Raw genomic sequence first — 26121 nt, 5'->3', positions numbered from 1 at the left:
GGAAAAAGGAGTAAGGTTATCATAGCAAAAGCTAAACAAAAGTTGACCACAGAAATAAGATAAAGGTCCTTTTAGCTCCAACTTAACTATCTATCTTAGCCAAGCATCCATTCTGGTGTTTTAATCACTTGCTGTGAGGTTGTCATGGGGTATACTAACCATAAGCAGTTGATACTCAGTACGGTAATTGTCCTATGATACATATGGGAAGAAGCCTGGAAGGTATTACATGCAACTTAACTCTCAAAATGTGTCAAAACTTGTTACCTTTAGAGGTCGGATAGCTTCACAGAACTTCGCCCACCAACTTTTCTCAATTGATTCCAGATGCCTCTCTCTCCTTCGAAGTGTTCTTAGTCTCTCTTCTAGCTGTTGTACAGTCCGTCTATCCCTTGATGACAGAGGTCGACCATCTCTGCACTGATTATCAAAAAGTATTGCAAGAGATCAAGGAACACAATCAAAGAATAGACTTGATACCTAATGATCTAAGATTTGTTGGTATATAATTCATACTGTTTCTATACCACTTCAGGTATAGGAAGGCATCTTCCCCATATGCTCTTCAACACCCTGAAGTGACTTAAAGGAAAAAAACTTTTCAAAACCAGCCTAAGCTGTAAGACTAATTGAATCCAGAGGGCATACTAATAGCAGAAGACCAAACTACATACCTAACCTGATGTAAAGATTGAGTAAGATACATTTGTAGTTCTGCATGTTTTCATTGCACTCATTTCATTGCCTCATTTTCTTCATGATTTCTCACAAATGTAATTGACTAAGATTTCAATTAAATACTAAGGCAGAATCCTGACCATAATCCATAAATCAAAGAAAATTAGGTGGTACCAGTGGTCACATTAAATTATAGAAATAACTAGAACAAAGTCATTCTGTCTTTTGATCTTAATTGTCTTGTTACCAAACCCAGCTAACACTAGGTGCTTGCAAACTCTCATAATCCTACAGTCTTCTGTAGCAAGCAATGCTTTATTTTTCCAGGACTTTCTCATTTCTCTCATTGATTTCAGTAATCAAAATGCCTTTGCTGTAGCCATATTTTGCACAAAACCAAAAATGTTACAACTTAAACCACAGAAAGCTACTTTTTAGGTTTCATTATGCAAGATTTGTAGAATGTAAAGATATCCATGCTATATGGAAATAGCAAGTATCAAGCAGAGCCTGTCAGAACCATTTCGACACTGCTGGCAATCTACCACCACAGAGCACGTAACAGCACATATGGCCTATCAGGATGAAAATGCTCACACCTTAATGCCCCTTCTTTCCCATCCCCCCACTCAGGGCTATGAAAACCACTGGTCAAACCATTATCTGAAATGGGTTGGGAAAAGGGTAGGTGATTACCCCCAGCACCTTACACATAGAGGAGAAATCTTATCTCTGTTCAGCACTCCCAAGTAGTTAGAGCTTTCCTGCTTCTATTATGCGCAGCATTTCAGTGAGCTGCAAAGCCATCACAGGTTTACAAATGGCATTAGCATCCTGATGTTTAGAAATCGAAACGTATTTCCAAAAGTACACATTTAACAAATAAATGTTTCATAACAAAGTACATTAACTTTGAAGCACGAATATTTAGAGCTGTTACTTATTCATAAAGATGATTAATACTTTGATGAACCTGACTTGTGGCAGCTCCACGCAGCAAGTATCCAATGCTGATAATAACTACACTGAGTAAGCATCAAAAAAATTGGATGCTATAACTGGTAGTAGACTAGAGTGAAGTTAACATTCTTTGCTTCCACAAGGTGTGTCTCTTCCATATATCTAAGCAGGACTGCAGAAATTCAAGCTTAGCTCATCAGCACTATTAGCAGCGAGGTACAAATAACTACTGCTGTTGGACTGATAAAGAAACCCTCATCTCTACTACACAAGTACCCACGCGCATTTCCAAATAACTCAAGAATTGCAAGTGCTACTCTCTTCTAGCTTGCTATTCTTTACATTTGTCTGGAACAAAAGAATTCATAGTAACGACCATAAACTGGTAAGCCAAGCAAGAAAAAAAGATCCTTAGGTAAGTGAGAAGCGTAAAGCAGATACCTTGGACTTAATCCTTAGCATACGTTGCTCCACTTCTTCAATATCTTCAGTGTTCTCCAAACGTTCATAAGCTGCACTGGTAGTTCCTTTAATCAAGTTTAGAGGCAAAGCTGACATACCATAAGCCTAAAACAAAGAGGAAAGATATATACTCAAATTCTCTGCTAGACTGTTTCATCTGATTAGTCTACCATATGTTGTAGCTGTAAGGTATCACAAAGTAGTTTTTTAATTCGTTTTTGAGTAAAACAGAAGGAACACTATGCAGGTTCCAGTGTCCCACATTGCTCCCAAAGTAAATTTCTCAAGATCGTTGAGACAATAACATACGTTAAGATGTTATGAAAACATAACCCACTGAAGACTTTTCAAGCTAGCCCATTTTTGGTCAAATCATTCACCTTTCTAAAACCTTAACTTCCTCAACTCAGATCCTAATCACAACATCGTATAATAAAGGAATTTGTACATAATGAACCTTAATAGTTTTAGAAGTAAAGCATAAACAGCTTCCTTGTAGCCAATAGCCCTCAACTTATTTTTTTTAAATGAAGTTACCTAGAAAAGTTACCTGATTTACTATAAAAATTTCAGTAGTAAAAAGAACAGCATAGAAGCAAGCTAGGTGAAAAGCCTAAACTCATTTATATTCAGAAGACTACTTAAATATCCATTCACATCCATAAACATCTGTTAGCCCCAACTCCTAGTTATAAATCCTATACCATTCAAAGTGTCTGCCTATTTCTATGCCCAGATTTTTCCAATGCAGTGTTACGTAAAATCTGCAAGCTTTCTAACAGAAAGTATGTGAGGTGAGATACGCAGAAGTGTTTCATTGATTCTTCCCCAATCCCTTCTGAATTTTACAGACTTAGGCAAAGGTCAAAAAAGCTAGCTATGGCTTATTTGTTTTTTATCAGGGGTGGGAGGCTACTAGTGACAGGTTTTCCATAGTGCTGAGCTCAGCAGCAAGGTTCCTGAACAGAATCTCAAGGAACAAATGCTGTATAATAAAGTGCTTAATATCTGAATATTATTTAACTTCAGAAAGTAGCAGTTTCATAGATGTTCATAGGCGTACTACTTCCTCCTTCAAGCACAGCTTTACATTTCTTACAATATTTAACACAAATGCTAAGTTGCCATAAATGTCTCCGTGCATGCTAGGTCAAATCACATGAGCTTTCTATATGCAGAAATTGATTTGACCTCTTTGACGACCTGCTCAGACACCCTAATGTCTCGTGAACAGTACACTTAAAGCAAGAAGCCATACATTTTCAGCATACTTCTCAACATGCCAGATGCCCTGCCACAAACAGGTATTTCTATGCCCCTTGGACAAATGAGTTTATTTACCAGCCTTGTAGCTCAAACAATTCATTATTTAGCTTAATTACCATTTCACCATAAATATATGCCACAGACTTCAGTTTCTCTCTGCAAATGACAATACTTGTTTCAAAACATTTTTCTGCAAATATTAGGCTAGGAAAAATTGAAACAGAAGTTTAGTAGTCTCACAGTCTTACTCATTTATTGGGGAATTAGGCTTTTTACATTCAGAGTGACAGTTACCAGTAAGCTCGTGGAACAGCGTTAATTAACTTCAACAAATGTACAGCACATGTCTCTCTCAACAGGGTTCAAACCCAAGGAAACAGTGGTACCTGTTAAATCACCTGAAAGCATTTAAGAGAGGGTAGGAGAAAAGTATTCTCCCTAAAATATTTCTTGAAATGTTCATTAGTGAAGAACACATTCAGCTAGATCTTTCACAACTTGCACTACATAAACGTTTTCTTGCATAGGAAGAAGCAGTATTAGAAATGATTTTAACTTAGATGCCTAGAGAATAAGGTAGACTAAGATCTCTCTGATCATCAGTGGGATAGTAAGACATACTGCTCCTTCAAATTATCAATATAGACAGAGGATGAAGTACAGAAAGATGAGTGACCTAGTTTTGGGTTGGAAATGAGAAGACATTTCTTCTCAGAAAGAGCAGTCAGGCATTGGGACGGGTTGCCCAGGGAGGTGGTGGAGTCACCGTCCCTGGGGGTGTTCAAGGAAAGGTTGGACATGGTGCTTAGGGACAGGGTTTAGTAGGTGACATCGGTGGTGGGGGTATGGCTGGACCAGATGGTCTCGGAGGCCTTTTCCAACCTTCATGATTTTAAGTCACATGGAAACAACAACTAGCTCAACACTGTTTATGCAGTGTCAGTAGGTATTGAAGAACAGAGAGAATTATACTCCAGCTGTTCTCAGTGTGCCACAGAACACAAATATACTTTTTACTCTAGAAATCACTAAGATGCCACATTAGAGATTACACTAGCATTGCTTCAGTTTGCATCGTCTTCAGGCTTCCCGTGTTCTCTTTCATTCCCATCTTGTCAACAGCAGATCCAGCTACTCTCCTCACATTCTCCAGGAAAAAACATAAGTTCAGGAGTAACAGATGCTGTTCTCTTCCTTTTGTCTCTTGCAGGCTCAGCATCTTACAACTCCTTAGGGTTGCCAAAATTCCCCAGCCTGTGACTACATAAGGCATTATTAGTCTGTCTGACTAGTCACCCGCTAAGTTTATAGTCATCTGTAAGTACAAGATATAAAATAAGTGACGCTAAAATAAGTTGTAAAAATCCCATTTTACAGAAGTTGCAGCAAACAAATACTTCAGGGATAAACTCTTAATAAAATCCAGAAAGGCTGGGAATCGTAACTGCTACTCTAACTTTTTTTTTTTTTTTTTTTTTTTTTTTTTTAAGTTGCACAAGCTACCAAAAGATTTCCACTGAAGGTGTATTATGAAGTTGGGAACGCCTAATATGCAACCAGATGAGCCATAAGCTCACAGATCAGTCATGAGTGCAGAGGGAAAACAACACATTTCCAACGTGAATGTAGTAGATGCATTTAGAAATGAGTTAAATACTTAAAACTACATTTTGAACACCTACTGAAAACGCCTGAAGCTATCAAGCATTATAGGTTAATTAAAAGCTGATTATGTTTCATAACCTACATCTGCTGTGTTCAACTAATAAAATATGGTCTAATGACTTAAACGTGGCCCAAGCAATAATCTCTCCTTGTTAAAGATCAAACAGAACAAATCGATTCTGGTCTTGGTACACAACTAGCACTAAAGCTGGTGAACTGCCATCAGTTAAAGTTAAAAATACTAAGAACTAAGAAAATACTTGCATAGCATAGAAGAAAGTCCCTGTTCTTTTTATTTTACAGGTCCATATAGCTGATACAGCTTTTAAATGCTTTCCCTAAGGTGTTTTAAAAGTGGTGTGCACGTGTACAGTGCAAAATGCCTAGAAATTAATCCTGACGAGCATCTCTTGCAGAGCACTGCCCTCTAGCGAAGTTGCACGAAACAGCCAATTTAAAATACAAGTCACTTTACTATTGTATCACTGCATAAAAGGCATAAGCAAGTAACGTGCTCACAATTCTAAGGGTCCAAAATAAACCCAGAAGTTCCCATCTTCTTCTAACAGCCCGTTTCAAGACTTCAGCTGAAAGTGAGACCACAAAACACGCAATTCTAACAACTAAACCCTTATCAAAAAGGAATTCATTCAGCTTAGATACCTTAAGATTAGGATATGCAGCGCTTTAAAGACATTCATGTGAAATATAGATTAGTTTTCCATGGTATGAAGGTCCCACAAAAAAAAAAAAAATCAAAAATATTTTGGTATAGAAGGGGTCTATATTCACTGTTTTTTGTTTGTTTTTGAATTACATTAAATGCAAGGGAAGCCACACGATACTTTTTTTTTTCCCCCTTTATAACATACGATATAGTTCAGTTGCCTATTTCATATGGATACAATACAGCATTGTTTGTGCTGGAGCAGGCAAGCTAGTACAACTGAGTCAAATGTGGTGCACTTTAACATGTCACACCAGTATAGGCAACACTTGTATATAAGCTTGTAAGTGCTGTATATACACAGCACTTTTTCTTTAAGCTGTATCTTTCTTTTCTGCACACCTACACAGCACTTTTTTTTTTTTTTTTTTTTTTTTACATAGTAATCTGACTCGACAAGTAATAGTCAACTATTTCCCTCACAGCAAAAAATCTGTCTTTGTATCTGGCTGTTTACTCATACTATCTTTCTAAAGATAAAAGTCAGAATTAGAGAATCTTACTTCCAGAGCAATATTCTAGATGGCTAACAATCACAATGGTTCACAGATCTTCCCTAAATTGTGAAGAATAAAGGAGAAAGCCTCTTAAATACATCTGAATATGTAAGACCATCTCATGTACAGGTTTTTGTTGTTGTTTGTGGGGTTCTTTTTTCCTGAATGCTCATTTCATATGGCTTGGGAAATCATTCAATCTATTCACTAGCTAAAATCCAGTTCTCTTATTTTAAGTTTTATTAAGAACTGAAGATTGGTTATGAGAGCATAATTTTTCACAAAACACAATCTCAGATCACAGAACAAACTGACATTACCGAACATACCAGTTCAGTTTGGCATTTCTTACGTCATCTCCTGCACACATCATGAACAGTGAACACTGAGTACCTGTTCACCAGTTCCTCTAACTCATCGCTACAGTACCTTTCTGCTTTACATTAATACATTCACCTTCATATTTCATATTAATGAGCTTTAATTTCCACTGCACAGAGTAAAAAGAAACACCAAGGAAAAATATGAGACTAATCTGGCCAAAAGAGTGCCATTAAGGTTTGTAAGATGCGGAAGCCAAGGAGTTGCAGTACTTACATGTATGTTCAAGGACAACAGCCTCTGCTCTGCAGCATGCACAGTGAGCTTGTGCTTGCTGGACATGTTACTGAACTGTTAGAAAACTTAACTTTATCAGTTGAAAACCAGAGCATAGCTATTATACCCAGTTGTTTTTCTGCATTGCTCCATCAGGCACAGAAGAGCATTAGCAACTAGAAGACCAACTTACTTTCAAGGTATAATCTCTAAAACCTCAAAGGTACAAAACTATCATTGATCCAGCAGTTTAACACATATAGATTTCTGTGGCTGCGGTAGGAATCAGGCTATTAAAACAAAAGAACAAGGTGATTTGCTATTACGGATATTTATTTTTTCATGAAGAAGTGACCATAATCAAAGAACTAAGTTTCTTTTGTATTTAAGAAGCGATATTGAAGTGATTAAGTGGTAACAACCATAAAAGCTGCTAACTTGTAGGTTTCTCAGTAACTGTTTGAAGTCTACATAAGAAATTCAGTAGTAAATGAGTGCTTTTAAGGTTAGGTAGATTACAAAAGGCTTTAAGCTTTTTCCCCTTCAATAGAAATAAGTCAAATGAAGGAAAAGCAAATTATACTCTGGACAAAAATTAGGTGTGAGAAGATCATTAAATTTGTCAGCAGACAAACTGAGTTTTGTAACGTCTTCTCTCTCAGGATGAAGGAGAAAGGATCACTTTACTATTTCACAAAAAGTCAAATAACGCTTATTAAATGTTTTGGAAAAATTACAAAGCCAATTATAATCATCCTTCAAGGACATGTTAAATGAGATGCAAAAGATCACTCAAAAATTAATCTGTCTATCATTGTGTGAGTAATATGTTATTCTGCCTTGAATTCAAATAGCAATCTGCAGCTGACAACAACTATTGCATTAATACCTAGGGCAATGTAAAACCATTCCCATGCAAAATACATTAATGAAAGAATAGATTCAAATTACATCATCTGTGAAACTATTTCAAACAAAGCACTGCAGCCCTGATTTATCATTTTCTTATTATATCTCATATTTATAGACACAGAAAGCTGTCAGTATAAATCATCAAGGTCATGGATCCGTAGAGACCCCCTAAGGATCACTTATTCACATTTTTTACAAATGTATTTTAAAAACCAAGTGCTGTATTTCAGTATTATGCATTACATAACACCAAAAAAAGCAGATTTGAGCTATTAAGGTTTTGTAACAGAAAAGGATCCAACAATTAAAAGCTATACTGGAAGCTGAGCCACACCAAGAAAGTAGTTCACACAACATTGCTACTTTAAACATCGCATGTACTTTGAAAAAATGATATAATTTCACACTCTTGTCAGTAGTATGGACATATCTATGATGTGAGAAATCATAACTGACTTTACCTATACTTTTGATAAAACCACTATTGCCCTCTCAGAAATAAAATCTGGAATATACACCTTTCCTAGCTGCACCTTCTTCCCCCTTCCTAGTTTCCAGAAGGGTTAATTAATGCCATGAATTAATGCCAAGAAAAGATTATTTTACAAACCATTCAGCAAGGAAATACAACATGAAGTGAGAGTTGTGGCAGTACATTCAAGAAGACCAGGTTAAAAACAAGGATCAAACCAAAGATGGACACAAGAAACTTAACTGCAATTTCCAAGGCTTAGAATACTTTTCCTCCGCACCCATTTGCAAAAGCATGCAAATTTGTTTCTCGTACAATCAAGTCACTGAAGTTACAAGGTGAAGAAAAATAAAGAGATTTATAATGTTTAGATCATGAGCAAGCATTAAGTGCTCCCCCCACTGCAGAACAACTATCTGCACTCCCCTCACTTGCACAAGTAATTTTGGAAAATTTGCCTCCTACCACACTAAATTATTCCTTAAATGCAGTTGCTATCCTCTGGCACAGAATTATCAGCACATAATCTTGCAAAAGGTCATAGTTCCTAGAACACAGAACTACCTCCTTCTCTGAAGACACTGCATACTGTTATTAAACAAAGGGCCCAACATTGTTTGAGCATTAATTCCACGGTAGTGAATAAAGAGAAATGTTAAAAAAATAATCTAATAAATCATTTGCATAAAAGAAAAGCTGTGTTAGAACAGAAATTTTGCAGTGTGGTCTAAGTGAGGTTATAAGAGCAAAACAAGTACTGTGGATAAAATGAACCAAAGAAAGAATCACTCATCAATCACTGTCCTGTCAAGATTTTCCTCAGCTAAAACCTAGCTTAAGCTGAGAGGACATGTCACATCATCAGTTATAAACATGGCAGGTGTCACTCTTCGTACATTTCTAAATGCCACAGGTCCATAAGGTAGACAGAATCCCAGAACTAACTCTTGAGATTGGAAGGGATGTCTGGAGATCATTCAGTCCCAATCCCCTTACTCAAGCAAGGATACCTACATCTGCTTTCCCAGGACCATGCCCAGATACTTTTTGAAAATCTCCAAGGAGGGAGACTCCACAACATCTCTGGGCAACCTTTGCCAGGGCTCCGTCACCTACACAGTAAAGAAGTGCTTCCTGACGCTCAAAGGGAATCTCCTGTATTCCACTTGGTGTCCACTGCCTCTTGAGTTGATAAGGTATGTTAGCATGTAATAACACTACATGAGTTCTATGTTTTTGGAAAACTCGGAAAATTTTGTGCCCATATTCTAATTTTGTGCCTACCTTAAACACCAACTTGTCCATTGGAAAAATATACCTCATCTTCTATATTAAATCATCCCTGGAAGTAGTTAAGGAAATCCTGACCTTCCCTGATGTAAGCAATTTCCACATTAATTCCTTGAGCTGTTACTTCTAGGTTAGTATTCTCCTAGTGCTTTACTTTGAGGGACAGGATGCTTTCAGGTTCAATACATATTATTAACCCCCTCCTAAATTTATACATAATATTTAGCTGAAGTTGAAGAACTCAGGAGTTTTTCCATACCAAAATGTTTCTCTTTAGCATCCTGAGCTTTAACAGTGCATTTCATGATACTCCACTCAGAAGCTGGGGTGAAGTTCACAACACAATGACGGTGTTGTGTGTTCTGACTCACACTATGGAAAAAAAAAAAAACACAAACACCTTCTTTGCATCAATATGTCAAATTTAGTGGATAGATTTTGATATTCAAGCCAGGAGAAAATGAAAACCAGCATGCTAATCTGACAACAACTAAACAGAATTGTAGCTTTATCTTTCACCATAACAGTACCTTGACAGTTGTCAGCAATTCTAATCCAGCATGATGCTTCAACTTATGTCCCCCCAGGAACACCACACCAAATGTATATGGTGTAGATTACATTGCATAGTCTGGCAAGTCTGTTCTTTGCTGCTTGAATAGCTCACCATAGATTTCACCAAAAAGCAATACATTAAATCAACAGTTACTTCAAAGAGGCCCAGCATGTTGGATCAATGCTGACAGTACTCCTTAAAAAATAGATTTTAACTAGATTAGTCATTACAGTAAATCTGTTAGTTCCATAACTTAAACCGTAGTCATTTGCAATCTAAAGAGCATCACTCTCTGCACCTCTCTTCCTGAGGAAGCAGAGAAGTATGCTTTCAGAGAGAAAGCCTAGGAGCATACACATACAGAAGTGAGCTTTTGCTCTCACTATCTACTCAAATTCAAGGTTGTCTGGTGCCAATGCCATAGCTTCTTTACCTTAACTTCTCAGTACGGTATATTTTCACAGCACAGAAGTGAAGTTTCTGAACAGCTATAACCCAATTCTTCACATTCAAGGCCATGCACAACAGTCCTGTTAACATTTGATTAATTGTAGAATGGATGAGTTGTATTCCAGGCAACATAGGCAGAATCCATTAATTATCTGCTTCATGGTACTCTTCTAGATGTACCATTTAAGATGAAGTTAAAGTCAGCTGCAATAAGTGCAGGCACAGCATCACTGTTTACTTTTAGTGTTTTGTGTTCAAGTTCACAGAATCAAGTTGTAGATCTTCAACGTAAAACCACTCTTTACTTAAAAATTTTAATACAATTCAATGATGAAAGCATTTGCTAGCCTCTTACTATGCTACAGCCTTCACTACATATATTACATATATATTTTTGATTAAAAATATTTTTATGAAAAAAATATATATTTCATATATATATATATTATTATTTTTTACAGTAATATAAATTAGTATACAGAAGACTGGATACATCTGTTCTTGATTTTTTCTTATGACCACATACTCCTTTAATAGTGCAAATAAAAAACTGGCAATGGAACAGGTTGAGGATTTTCAGAAGTCGGGAACCAGGGGAAGAACTTCCATCTTTACTGCAAGTCCTCAACTGAACAAAGATCACCACTGTTCAGAGAAGGAAATTCCAGTAACATGTATTACATTCTCATTTGTTGTCTACCCTTTTCTCATAAGCTGCCAAGCATTTGTGCAAAGATTTCAAGATGTTCTTGTGCTCACCCTTATAAAAAGGGTATTCCTTTTGGTGTTTAAAAACCTACCACCAATTACTAAAGAATAGTTTAACAACTAAGAACCATGACAAACAATTCTATATGCCTCCAGAAGGTTGTCTAAAAATACAGGAACTTAATTACTTGTCAGATGTCTAACATCACAGGCAAGCATTACAGACAATGCATCAAACTTGCCTGAGCACTGATGCTTCTTATTATCTAGAGGCATTTTTTTTTTTTAAATAAAATATGACATAAGAATACAAACCTAAAAGGCAGACTGCACAAAGGACTGAACCGTGAAGTTTACAAAAATAAACAGTTACTCCTTCCAGAATTATGCTTGTTTTCCTCTTAAGTGTAAGGACTAGAGCTATCCAGACTGGTATAGTGTAAGAGGCTATACTCTTACAGCTCTCCCTCTCTCAGGCTCAGTAAAGCATGATGGTGTATGAACTTTTCACTGAACTAACTTCTAAATTAAGTCCTACCACTGTGAAAAGCAGTCCTCAATACAAACCGCAACCCAGGTGTGAGAATTAAAGCGTGCTTTCGCAGTGGAAAATTCCACTAACCTTGCATATTTAAATGTGATTGTGCAGGCGTAACAGTCATGAGTATGTTAAGCAGATAAGGGGACAGTAGAAGGTCCCACTGTTCCAAAATAAGGAAGATAGCTAAGAAAAACAAGAAGAGCAGAGCAAAAATCAGTAAAAAGAAGAAATCATGGGCCCTCTAGTCATAAGAGAAGAAGGAAAAAAAGGAAAAGGAGAAATTAACAGAAATTTGTACACATCCATGTATAGTATAGTAATAAGCATCGAGTAGTTTGTGAAGCTGTAGTACTCAGCCAATGAGGAAATTGGGGAGGAATTAAGCATTGGGTAATAGGGAACATAAGGTTGTGATATACTTTTGCTGGGCGCTCCTCCTCACAGAATGTCTTCTATTGCAATTGCGAATAAAATGCTACTTCACTGAGATCCTTGCCTGAGCCTGTATTCCTGGCTGTGATTGTTTCTCACACAGAGACATGGCATCCGCATGGTGCTCAAACTGTCTGAACAGTGAATTGAGAGCAGTGCTGTCATGCTGTTACAGGTAGAAACTGCATACTTACAGATGCCTAAACACCACTACAGTGGGCAAAGTGTTATGATAAGACAGAACCTAGGAAAGCTGTTCCAACTCCAACTTTGAGAACGTAGACCTTCTATTCAGTGGCTTTCACTGACCATGATGCATTTGTACCTCAGTCCACCAATGTATCAAAGTTAATTCACTGTTTTGGTCTAAGATTTTGTGATTGCCTGTAAACAGTGCCAAAAAGTACACCACCAAAGATGGACAGCAGTCCTCCCCTGTGAGCTCATGCCCAAGTCTTCCACAGAATAGTTCCTCCATTTCTCCCACCATGTCGTAAACCCTACGGTGTAACAAAAATTATGGTTTTAGAAGGACAAAATGCAGCAGTTGAATGCAAATGAATAGTAATTCCATGCTCCAAACATTTGCATAGACAGCTCCAAGTTTTCCAAGCAACATATTAACCTTAAAAATGTAGTAATTAAGGCATTCAAAGAAAGCTATTGTAGTTCTCATGCTTGATATTTCACCTGAATGACCACCACCCACTATCTGTACAAGTCCTAAATACAGTAAAACTAAGGCACCAGCCTTAAGAACAGGTTTTGTCTTCATTTGATAAGCCCCAGACAGCATAGCACACTGAAGTTACTGAACATTAAACAGAAGTCACACATTCCCAGATTCAGTTAGTCTCAAGGACAGAAGCATATTGTGACATGCACCTGAACAGTGCCTAGAAACAGTCTGGGCTCAGCAGTAAATCCCAGTCGGTGGCATGGTAAGGAAATAAAATATAGGTGGGGAGTATTAGCAATAAATTCAAAAGCTTTCAAATGTTACTTTCTGAAACACTGTTTACGCTTCAGTCAACAATAAACTTGTGTAAAACAGTCTGCATTTTAAATACTTATTGATGTTCATTAACAATTACAAAAAAGAAATCAAACTTGGGTAGCTGTTTGCCAGCTTTAATCTGGAAAAAAAAAGACCAAAACAGTGAAGATACTCTCCTAGCTAATGACTTTGTTCTTAATTTTAGTTTCTTGAAGGTCAAAAACTCTACACATGCTCTGCAGTAATGTAACTGAACAAGAGATTAATCTCTCCTTCCATAATTAAGGGAAACAAATTTAAAAGCTGACATGTTATTACAAGCTAAGTGAAGGTCTAGGTCTTTTTTGACCAGGACATGATCTAGATGTCAGCAATATAGCCTGAACAATTTAGCACCTATGTCAGTCAGAAAGGGCTTAAAAGTAATTAAATTCATGATTCAGTTCAAAATAAAGCACTTAGTCAATAGAGCTGAGAGCAGCTAGGTGAGCTGAGATGCTCTCAGTTCTATTGACTTAAATACTCCTATTCGGTGGTCCACCGAAGTGCTCTCCTACAGCAGTGTGAGCTGTCTCCTACAGCTGTGGCTCAGTGGCCTCATCACCACTCAGCTGTTGGCATTCAACATCCTCATTTACAGCTTTGTGCTGAATTGCCTCCCAGAATCCTGCTGTAACTTATGCCAGCTTAAAGGCATTAATAAAAGCATAGCTAATAACTTTGTCTCTTTATTATTAAATTTGGACTTGTTCAGGAGTCAAAAGATTTAGCAGGCACTTCACCCCTTTATCTAGTTATGACTAAAGGGCTCTTACTTCTTATCCTTGTTCTGCAATGGTTTTGTTCACTTATCTTTTGCCCAAAGACAAGCTAGTAGCAGTGCTTCAAAATAACTTTTATTGTACGAGCTATTGTTACTGAGCCACTCAGCATTCACTAGCAAAGCTACTCAGGTCTATTGTGTTAGAGCCAGGCTGCAATGAGGAGAGCTATTTCAGCAAGGACACACATTTAAAAGATTAACACCTATTAAGAAAACATGGAACTCATACAACCTTTAAGTTTCATCTGCAGTTAACTGTTAGGCTTTAAATCATCATCTTAGTTGCAGAATTTTATCCCGATGACAATGTAATACTGTAACAATACAAATCAGCTGATATTCAGTGACTGAATAAACTCAATAGATAAAAAAAAGAATGTGACAACATGAATATGAAATGTTGGCCGAATTATTACAACTGTCACTTGCCACACACAAAATGTGTGGCATCAGTTATCATTTGTCATCAGTTATCAGTGACAAGTTACAAACAATCAAAAAGCCTGTAAATTAAAATGCTTCCTTTTCCTTCACACTTAAAAATAGTCAAATAGCATTAATCCTATGATTCACAATCAGTTACTGAATGCGCTCTTCTGAATCCTTTTAATCTACATTAAGAACTGCAGTATTTTAATTGCATGTGTAGGACTAAAAGAACACTCCCCAGGCTTTAGAAAACACGCTTCTACAGTGTTTAAACTCAATTTGCTTTTAACTTAAGATCTTCCGGATTTCTGAAGGTATACATGGCAGAAGATACTGCAGATTCTTCGTGTGTAGAACTGAATATTGACATGTATAGATATGCACTTATACTCACATTCTAGAACTATAGAATTGTGAAGCAATACCACCTGCTGAAGAAATTGCTGGTTTGTTTACTGAATGAAGAACAGCCTCTTACAAGAAATGTAGTTGTAATCACGAACATGTTGCATGTTTCATTATACATCAAGTTATTCTGTCAGACTTCTGCTTATAAAGCTCTGTAGGAATAAAACCATCAATGTAGACAAGCAGTAGTAAGGTTAAACTCAGAATGACCAGACCAAGTCTAGGTTATGCCATCGTGCAATGTATAAATAGCAGTATTTAGTTCTCTATGGCTGAATGGAGCAAGAGACAAACCTTAGTACAGTAGGAACCAGTGAAGTTGTATTACAAAGCATAATGAAGAATGATCTCCCCTTGCAGGAATACATTGAAACTAAATCTGAACTGAGCTCAAGTTCTGAAACAGTGGTTCTTAAACTGCAGTAAAGTTATTCCTCATATTCCGAGAAGTTGAAGTATGATTTCAAACCATGAATAAACAGAGCTAGAAGATACTGCTGAAGCTACTTACCATGACGACTTTTTTCCATACAACTGTGGTTCGTGATAACAGCAAGTACCATTAACATATGAAGTTGAAACATACTAACAACTTACTGTGTAAGTGATAGCTGCCAACATCCCAATCACAGTCAAGGAACTGATGGAAAATGAAAGAGCAGTCAAGCCATCTGAAAAAAGAGAAAGCCCACTTAAGTTTCCTACAATAGAGATACTCATTTTTCTTCAATTATTTTCCTAAAATTTAAGTTCATTAAAGAAAAAAATGAGCTGTAATTACCAGCAATATTAACTTAAAAAAAAAAAAACAACAAAAACAAAACACAACAAGCTGCACTAGGTGAATTTGTCAGCTTTTTGTTCCTCCTCCAATACTTGAAGAAGCAGAACAGCCATCCCTCCCTCACTACAGGCTTGAAGATAATGCATTTAGCTAAGTGGTTGAATAGCCACTGATGAACTTAACTCCCACCACTGTCTAATGTCTCCTTCAGTATCTATTTACAGCCTCCACAGAGTATTGTGGTTAACCTTCCACAACTTAAGCATGCATTCTGGATGGTTTTATCCTTGATTTGTTATCCCCCAGCTTCTCATAATCGAGCACTACACAAACAATCAGGCAGACATAGATCCCTCAAACAACCAAACAAGCCAGGGACTGTGGGCTTAGGCTTGACTCAGACCACATGTATCCAGATACAAACTGGAAAAAGGTCAGGGAACTGAGTAGTTACTGCAGTCTTGCTATCACTTTAGAAATTAGAAGGGAATGGAAGGAAAGAATGATACCAAACTCATTCCCAAAGGCATCAAGCTTCTGGAATCCTCCTGCATAATTCTGCATAACAGCCCTGTCCCTAATCCTGCCTATGAGGACACAACTTGGCAAGCTTCCTTGAACTTCTCATTAAATAGCAGCACAGTTGTGCATAGTAGCTATTAGAGAAGTTAACTTTGACAGATGTGTTTCGTGTCTGCACACAGTCACGGAAACTGCAAACTGAGCCACTGCCTCGTGTTCTCCCTCATATCCTTCCCCTTTCTGTGGTTGATTCAAGAACTCTGAGCAAAATAGCTTTCATTCAACCTGTTAGCCAGCATCCATTCACTAGCCTGTTTCCAAGAGGCTGGAGCACATATCATACACAGGTTGAGGGAATTGGGCTTGTTCAGACTGGAATAGAGCCAGCTTTGGAGAGACCTAACACAGCCTGCCAGTACCTCCAAGGTGTTTATCAAAGAGGTGGAGTCCAGGCTCTTCCGTGGTGTACAGTGGTTGAATGGGAGACAAAGAGCAACAGCATGTACATTCATGCTGGGTAGAATTACTATTTTTCACCATGAGATGAAGGTCTCCATCTGTAAGGGTTTTTCAAGAACTAGCTGATAAAGCCCCGAGCTGCTTGATCTGACCTTACAACTTCCAGCTTTGAGCAGGAGATGGACTAGATAACCTGAGGTCTCTTCAGTCTGAAGACTGCTGCCTGGTCCTACCAAATTAAAGTCACAGGAAAGCGCCAGTAGCAGTAGAGCCAAGAAAACAAATCCAGGCATGCACATCCCAACCCAGCATCTTGATGACCTTACTAGAACTAAACATTGGCTATGCTATGCTGCAGAGCAAAGACAGCTACAGAACTGAATATTTAATTGACAGCCATGTCAATGTTGCTTAGAGAAAGTAGCTTGCATCTCAGTTCAACTACTGTCACTACCCATATCAACAGTTTAGGAAACATTTTATTCCATTCTGTCAGAACACTTCTCTAGCTTCAGACAAACAAAGTGACAGCAAAATTTATGACAAAACAATGCACTTGGCTTCCTTATCACTTGTGCTTGCAGGAAAAGCTTAAAACAGAGTTCATATTAAGAAAGACTTTGCAAAGAGCACTGCTATTAACTGAATCCTCAGACCTGTGCGACAACCACAAAATTAAAAGCAGTAACAGAGCTAAGTGCCTGCTGCATTATGCATACAGTAGATGCACAAGTGCAGGAACATGTACGGGACAAAGAAACCAACTCTGGCAACCTAAAGTGCCCCCTGAAATGTAAACTAATATACTATGTTCTCTTTTTAATTATTTAATTCTTTACTGTGGAATCAGCAGCTCAAAGCATTCCAAAGCTTATTCTGAAGAATAACTGCAGGGGAGTGAGTAAACTCAAATTAGAGAACTGTCACCAGGAAAGTTACCTTTTGTTCAGTTAATGGTAAATATGACAGAATAAGCTAATAGCAAACTCAGAAGAGATCTCAAACTTACGGCTACTTCCAAATTCTTCAAAGAGGAGCTTCACTTTCTCCCACTCCGTGGAGTTCTTCTTATTGGGAATATCCAAAGGAACAAAAGCCCTGTAACAAAACAGAAAGTCGTCTCACTTACCCTAGTTAGGCAAATATCAAAAAGTTGTACTTCCAACTTAAGAAAACAGAAATCCATTTATTGCCGAAGAAAAAATGTTTGATATTAAGCTTCAAAAATTCTGAAGGCCATGTTTCATTTAATACACATTCCTCACATATGGAATATTCGGATCAGCAGAGTTCATGTGTGAGCCTGTGCACAGTCAGGTCTGAGGTCAACAACCAATTTTTAATTTTACCAGTCCTAGCAGAGGCAAGGACCTTACACTCAAGCATCAGTAACCTATGTCCTGTGTTTATTTACTAACCTGGCTTAACTCCTTGGCAGAGACGTTAAAAACAACAACAACAACTATCACTTTAGAAGGATTCTTTTATAAAAATTACATTACTGAAAACTAGTATAAAATTACAGATTGCCACAGAAAGCATTTAATTAAAATTTAGTGGAACATAGACGTGTCCCTCTATTACAACTATAGAAACACTTCTTACGCATTCCACTTGTTTGGTGTTTTGCCTGAGAGAACTGAATTGCAGAGAAGCCCTGTAAGTATTTTTGACCTTTCAGGGAAAGAGATTTGAAAAGAGTGCTTAGAAGAATGCCACGTAAAACAGCCATCCCATTCAAAGTCCAATAGTAAGACTGCCTCTTCAGCACCTCCACAGACAACAGCTTATTACTGAAGAGCTAGAAAAACAGTACTTCCATACCAATCTGAAATCACAGCTTCCAGACATTCAATATGTGAAGGAGGCTTATCAGAAAGCTGGAGAAAGACATCAGAGCCCACAGTGACAAGACAAGAGGCAATCGTTTCAAACTAAGAGGAAAGATTTAGTTGGATATTAGGACAAAATTCTTCACTCTGAAGGTGGTGATATACCGTAAGATGTTACCCAGAGAAATTGTGAATGCCTCATCTCTAGAAGTGTTCAAGGCCAGGTTGGATGGGGCTTTCTGGGGAACCTGATCTCATGAAAGATGTCCCTGTCCACAGCAGGGAGAACTGGACTAGATGATCTTTAAGGTCCCTCCCCATCTGAACCATTCTGTGAAAGTCTACAAGTCACAAGGAAGCCAGTTTGGAAGTAAACTAAGAGAAATTTAGATAAAGAATATGAGAACAGAAAACAAAAATCCAGAAAGAATGCTCACAAGTACCTTTTGGACTTTTGCATAAATAAAAGTACAGAATGGGATTCTTGCTTTAAGATCCAATAAACGAATAACACATCTTCCAGGAATATGCCTTGAACTTCAAGTATAGAATACAAGCATGTGTTTCAGAGATTAGTGTTAAACTATGTACACTTATCATTCAAAAACAAATAACTAACCTGCAAACAAAATTAAAGGGTCTTATCTAGACTAAGGCTAATACTTGAATTGACACATGCTTGCTGGCTTACAGATTCAGTCTTGTAAATGCCTCTCGTACTATTTCTCTCTTTAAAATTGTATCCAGACAAGATCAAATCACAGGTACTAAAACAAGTTAAGTAGAACTGTCTACTTGCAAGAGATAACACAAAAAACTGCAGTTTATTTGCTGAAAAAGTTTAAAAATAGGAGGCAATTGCAAGCCAAGTGAGCTCAACTCCTTTCACTTCAAAAATCAGTATGAATTTACTGTCTGTGGACCACATGGATGGAACAAAAGAGATGGAAGACTATCTTAGAATATAACTTGCCAGTTTCTTCCTCCAAGAGCAATAGTTTTGGTGGTGGTGGTTTTTTTTTTTTTTTTTTTTTTTTTTTGCACAAACCAGCACATCAAAGGACCATAAGCAGAGTAGAAGGCATAGTACCCTGTAATACATGCTCTTCAATTAGCATTCAGCTAAATCCTGACTCCATGAGACATCTCTGATTCTGCTCCTGTTCAACTTCCATGCAGCAAGAAGGGCCTTGGAAAGGAGTGCAGTTTCTATGAATTCACAGTCTCCAATCCCAAACAAGAATCTTATTTCACCTTCAAGAACAGGGTCCCCCAACTAGAGGCCAGCTAAGCCAGTAGACGGTAACCAGCCTGCTTTGACTGCTAACCTCTAGCTTACCAGGACACAAGGTAGGCACAGCCAGCATGCCTAGCTGTCTACAGACCAGTATCCAGCCCACAGTCCCAAAACAGCTCTAAAACACAGCCCATCCATTGTGCCATCATGATACTGATACAGAGCAGTTTAGGCCTGTTTTTCATGCACATTAAGCAAGAAAAAATTTGACAGAAGCCAACCATTTTGCTACATTGATTAAATGGTCAATGGACCATAGGAGCTATCAACATAGTAAGACAGTGACTTGCTAAGTAACTATTCACCTGCACACTACAACATGTCAGTCTATTGACAGTGAGTGAATAGAGTGCAAATGCCAACACACAGTTTTACAGGCATAACTGGGAATTCAGCTAATTCAAGTGAACAAAGCAGCCAATACTGTTGTCTTGCACTTGCAGCTCTTTGCAGAAAAGAAATTACCAAGTGTACTAATGTTCAGAACAGAGTCAAACCAATCTCCCACTTAAAACAATTCCTGGGAATATCACGATCAAGATCTACCTTGCAGAATGAAAAATAGATGCTAGACAAGCAATTTAAGACTATTAACATTTGGCAGAGCTAACAGCACACAGGTGTACACAGGTCAAATTTGATCCTTAAATCAAAGATGTAAGATTTACTAACTGTGGTCTCTAGCAACAGAGTTCCAAACTAGTTTTAAACTCACTTCCCTAAAATGAATTCTGCTATAAATCACAATTATTTATAGGTTAATTAGGGCTATGTACATAGCTTTTTAGAACATAGTACTTCCAGAAAATGGAAGGTAACAAGTTTAATTATAAACACTGATAGTCAAGGAAGCTATGCTCAAAATCAGACATTATTAGCCTCAGACTGGAGTATTTTAGTTCCAAAAAAGGTGCTGTATAGAGGTGCCTTAATGTAGACTGTAGTACCTCAAGCTCCTTGCCTCCAAACACATGACATTTAATGGTAAATACTAAATTAATTTTAAGAAGGGAACTGCATTACAAGTAAATTTAGTTTTGAGCATCCCAGTGTAAGTTTGTCTATTCTTTGCTTTTAATTTAATGATACTTAGAATAAAAAAAAAAAAACACAAACAAGGTGAACTGGCAGAAGAAAAAAATATTACATTTCCCAAAATAATAACATTGATCTCTAACAGAGCAAGATAAGTATTCAGATAAGAGTAAGATAAATTTTAGACTTCCAGCTCAGCCAGCTTTTATGGTTTCTTTGAGGAGCCCTGCACAGGAAAGGTTTCCCCGAGAGGTCTTTGCCCCTATCTTTAAAGGGGCCAAGCTACTTATAGATCTGTTAGTTATACAGACAACTTGCTAAACCAAGATCACTTCTGGTACCATACACTAACCATACAAGCACAAGAAGTCAGACTATAACCTAATTTCACTAGGAAGTTAACAGGAAACATTCTAGGTCCCCTAGCTATTGCAACCTCTGTGCATGCGTCTATCCACTAAGCATGGCCTCCTAAAAATAAAATCAGTGCATAAGGTCTGCTTTAACGTTGGTCTGATACTGACCATGTGTTTACCTCTCACAACCAGCAGGAAAAATAAATAAATCTGCTACTGCTAGGTATAATAAGTAGTACTGCAAGATTGTCCTCAGTCCCACCTTTAATTAACCCCCTCATGTTGAGACTTGAACTCCAACACTCTTTTAGCTCTTTCCTACGGCAGTAGGACTTCTGATATTGCTCTTTGCTGTTGCTGTGCAGACAGCAGACCAACTCCTCCATAACAACGTGTATATGAACATTCAGAATACACCCACTATTACTGCAGACTCAAGTCCACATTTTTCCTCAGCACAATTCTCATTTTCTTCCTGAACTGAGCTGTTCAGTCTTGTAGTTTCCCTTATAGCGGGCAGCCAAGAGTAAATTTTCTGCAACAGCCTCCTAAATAGCAAGGGTGCTTTTCCAATGCAAGGGCATCGGTTTGATATTAACATCATCCTATCTTTAAAGAAGCAAGCAACCTCCTATTTCTAAAAAGCAAACAAAAGAATGATTCTGATGACAACCCAAAATATACATTATACAGTACATTTATATGAGTATGATTAAAGTCAATGATTAGAGAAACAGCTTTGTCAGATCATTTTAGTAGTATTTTTAGACCCAGATTAAGCTAACTCTAAGTCCTTTAGTCTCTCATAGCAGCCAACAAGCTACTTTTAATTGGAAAGACACTAAAACTCTTGGGATCCTACCTTGAAGTTTCTCCAAACTAGAAACGATACTATAAAACAATAAGGCAGTATACAGTGAGAAACATTAATTTTGCTAGTTTCTACTTCACTTTCTAGAATTTCATTATGTATCATTTTAACACACATTTTGTAAATTTTACCAGCTTTACTGCTGCAGTCAAAACACATATGGCACAGCATACATTAGAAGCATTAAATATTGGTGTGCATGTCATGTTTAATGGTGATCTTAAATTGATTTTGTAATACTGGAATTTCAGAATAATAGTATTTGTTGCAAACAAGTTACTCACTTCAGTAGTATCTGCATATTAAACAAATTCCAGTGAAGTGTTTTTCATACAAGGCACAACTCTATAAAGTACTACCCCACACTATATTCATGTTTTTTCACAGAAGATCTCCATTTGGGGGTAGTACTAAAAACATTACATCTACTCACATTCCCAAGAATTGATTTTGGATGTCCACAAAAGCATTTGGTCATAGAGAAAGCAAGCAGGAAAAGCACGAATCTTTTACACCCTGGTGTACTTCAGGTATCAATACAATTGTAAATAGAAGTTGCAACCATCACATCCTTGATGGATATTCACACTGCACAAAAAGTCAGAACTTGGAAGCACAAGCACCTCTGCAATTAAGGAAAATATCAGCTTGGTTTCTAGTTAAACACTTGCTTTTCAGGTGTACAATACCCAGGTTATTTAAGCCTTAATAGAGATAAGCTAGATATTGGTTACATTATGCTGTGCTCAACCAATATAACTTTTTAATCTTGCACAGAACAAAGTTCCATTTAGGGCTCTATTTCGCATATCCTTCTTTAGTATTCAATGTAAATACTTACCCAATTAAGAGAAGAACTGCACAAATTGTGAGGAATCCCAGAGTATATTTGAGTGCAGTTTTAACCTGCTGTATATTAAAAAGAAAATTATAATATTAACATAAATCCAAAGGGATTTATCCAACAGGTTATTAAAAAGCACACTCAACACAACAGATTTTCAAGAGAACCTCCAAAATAAGCAAGAGTAGTTTTAGGTCCAAGTCTGTAGTATACGCTTTTAAGGAGTCTTGTGGCTTGAGGACTACGAACAATGATACTGAATTATGCTTCCATTAAGCTATGCACTTGGGCAGCTGTGGCCAGAAGCCAGGGTGTACTTGTTCAGGTCAAAAACACTCAAAGAAAATTCTTACTACCAATATTTTATATTATTGCTTATTATGGCTACAATTAGAGGTTTTTCTCCCTCATGTTAATATTACAACTGAATAGGGTTGAAAGGGACCGTGATTAACGATTACAAGACTCTAAGAAAAAGATTCTTCATTTGAGAAGCTCGCAGCTTACTGGTGTGCATTTGTGTTCCTTGGACCGTTATGCATATCAAAAATCTTCAGTGTATTACTGACATCAACTGCTAGCTTCACATAAATTACTACCGCCTACTTTCAGAAAATGAAAGCACAAGATAGTCAGATTTAGTTTCTACCCCAGAATCAGCATAATCCTTCTGTCTTCTGCTTCAGAGCCTGTTCACAGGTATTTCCAGGAGTTCTAAGAAAAATCTCGTAAGAACTTTTAACTCCCTTTGTTATGGTACACTTACTGAGCATGTGTTGCCATCATCTTCTTCCTTCTCCTCATAATAGAAATAGACAAAGGGTATCCACAGAAAGACGCAGAACAATATGATGGAGTACAAGGCTAGGAAAAAGATTAATTAAGTGAAAAGACAGTTATATTGGCACTTCATTTACAGCATAGTAATTCAAAGAAAAAAAAAAGACTAGTTTCTTCTCATTCTAGATCTCAATTTCAAGCACTGAAAAGTTAAAAAAATTAACAGTCAGCCTGTGAATTATTGTTGTTTTGTTCATTCTAAAAGTCCTTTGGAGTTAACCTGTTTGGACTACGGATTTCAGATCAATCTTGAATTCATCAATTACAGAAAGACTAAAGGAAGCAATCGCCTGCACGTAGTGACATACAGGACTAGCACACTGGGAACAGAGAACAGGATTTAACAACATTATTCCTTACTTAGTTTTGTTACTTCTTATCTTGGATAATATATTCAGAGTACCCAGCTGCTTACACAAAATCTTTTTAAAAAAGCATTTTAGCTGATGAAGCCAAATGAAGTATTGAGACCTACTACCTAGATGTGAATGAGAAGTTTAAGATAAGTCATTCTTTGAGAAAACATTTCAAAGTGTTATGCGCATCTACCATTTAGCATGCTGAATTGGTGTGGGAATGTAACAAACGGTGTAACAAATAGCTCTTGATTTGTTTGTAAACTGTCTCACATTCAACACAAATAAAATTCAGTTCTAGATAACTTGAAACAATCTTAAAGCATTCTTAGATGCTCTAGAACAGCATGTAAACTGCTTCAGTATTGTGTTTCAAGGAATCAAATCTTTCAAATCTATGATCTGCCTTTTTTTTTAGGCAAGTCCTAAATATAAACTGCACTATGATAGTTGGTTATGCAAATTACAATCATCATTAAAGATCTGAATAATCAACCCATAGAGGTCACTGCAAGCACAGAAAACACCCTGCTTCCAAGTTTAAGTCTTGTAAACCTGCTTCAGCATACTTTACTCATATGGGGTATGGCCACAACTCACCAAATAACAGGACAATCCATGCTTCCTCCAAAGCAATAGAGGAAGAAAGACTCAAACCTCAAAAATTATCTACGATTCGAGTGAAATACTGTTACCACATGCCACTATACCAAACACTGGTACTACCTAAAAATGCTATTACTGCAGTATCTTGATTCATTTTTTAAAGGCAACATTTCAGGTTTCTGATGCTAAGCTTAGAGACTTTTTTGAATTTGAGCTGCTGCCACTCAGTTACCAAATACATAGCTAAATATCTATCTTGAATTTGATTTTAAACTATTTGCTTTTTGAAAACTAAGTATGGTATGCTTTTATAGGATAAAACTGTTTTTGGTAATTTCTCTTAATTCTTCCTGCTAATATCAAGAGCTTATCTGATCTACTACAGTATGGAGCAGAGGACCTTTCTCAATGGCCACTGACAATCACCTAATCACCAGCTGAACTACTTTTGCTGAACTGTCTTATTTAACTGCATTGCTTGATGCTGTTGAATTGCTGTATAGCTTGCCCAGCCTTTACAAAGGTTGCAAAAAGCCACTGGTACCACAAGCATCTGAGCAGCATACAGTAAGACAGCTAAGCAAAGTTTTCAACTCAGTACAAGAAACAATTCCAAAAACTATTTCCACATACTGCTATTAACACCACCACATTCAGCTTTTAAAAGATGGTCACAGGAGTTTAGTAAATTCGTTGCCAAGAATATAATATGAAGATTTTGTCCAAAAGTAATTCATTCCAAGCTTCCAGACTGTAAGTGGTGCCTCTCAACTCATGCTATGAATTAGCAGGCTTAAGCTATTACAATAAAGTTTAAAACAGAGATACTTCCATAAATGAAACATTTTACTGAAGTTTTAACAGTTCATTACCATGACCATATAAATACTTAAGTCAAGTTCATGCACCAAATAAACGCAGCTGATTTAAGTGTTTTTATATAGATCCAACTTTTACAGTAAAGAAAGTCCGAAACATGACCATAATAGTTCCACAAACCCACTATTCAGAGTAATATATTGCAAGACGTAAAGAGTTCATGTCCATACAAAAAAACACAAACAAGTGCAAGACATCAAATCAAGGTTTTATCCAGTACAAATTCAATAAGAAATAGGTATTGCTACTAACAGTTCTATTCGAATTTAAACTCATTTCCTTTTCTACATCCAATGGCTCACATGAAAACCATACAAGAGGTTTAAGATAATGTTTGCATACCAGAATACTTAAAGCGAATTTAGATCCAAGTCTATGCAGCTCTAAATAGAGTATTGTATAAAACTCCCGATGTTAAGCTCCTGACATCCTAAGTTTCATAACTTTGAAGTTAACATCTATAAGCTTCTCTTATTCGCCAATGTAAGCAAAGCAAATTCCTATCCAGATTAGCCTTACCAAAAGGTTAAATAACTGTACTTTCCTTGAAGTCATAGTTAATCCAATCGA

The 26121-nt window shown here is 37.1% G+C and overlaps 1 protein-coding gene across 1 annotated transcript in view; it reads right to left on the bottom strand.

Moving 5' to 3' along the window:
• LMBRD1 (LMBR1 domain containing 1) overlaps positions 1-26121 on the bottom strand; it is a 74111-nt gene that overhangs the window by 31747 nt on the left and 16243 nt on the right. Inside the window, exons 4-9 of the mRNA XM_032184293.1 lie at positions 23637-23734; positions 22868-22935; positions 17645-17733; positions 15468-15541; positions 2080-2205; positions 268-420 (exon numbers count right to left, since the gene is read on the bottom strand). Of these exons, the coding sequence (XP_032040184.1) occupies positions 268-420; positions 2080-2205; positions 15468-15541; positions 17645-17733; positions 22868-22935; positions 23637-23734 (608 nt within the window). The remainder of the gene's footprint in view (positions 1-267; positions 421-2079; positions 2206-15467; positions 15542-17644; positions 17734-22867; positions 22936-23636; positions 23735-26121) is intronic.

This window comes from Aythya fuligula, chromosome 3, assembly GCF_009819795.1.
Source record: "Aythya fuligula isolate bAytFul2 chromosome 3, bAytFul2.pri, whole genome shotgun sequence".
In the NCBI taxonomy this organism is placed as follows: Eukaryota; Metazoa; Chordata; class Aves; order Anseriformes; family Anatidae; genus Aythya; species Aythya fuligula.
Note: the sequence above shows the minus strand (reverse complement) of the source record. Positions and strands in the feature narration are given on the sequence as shown.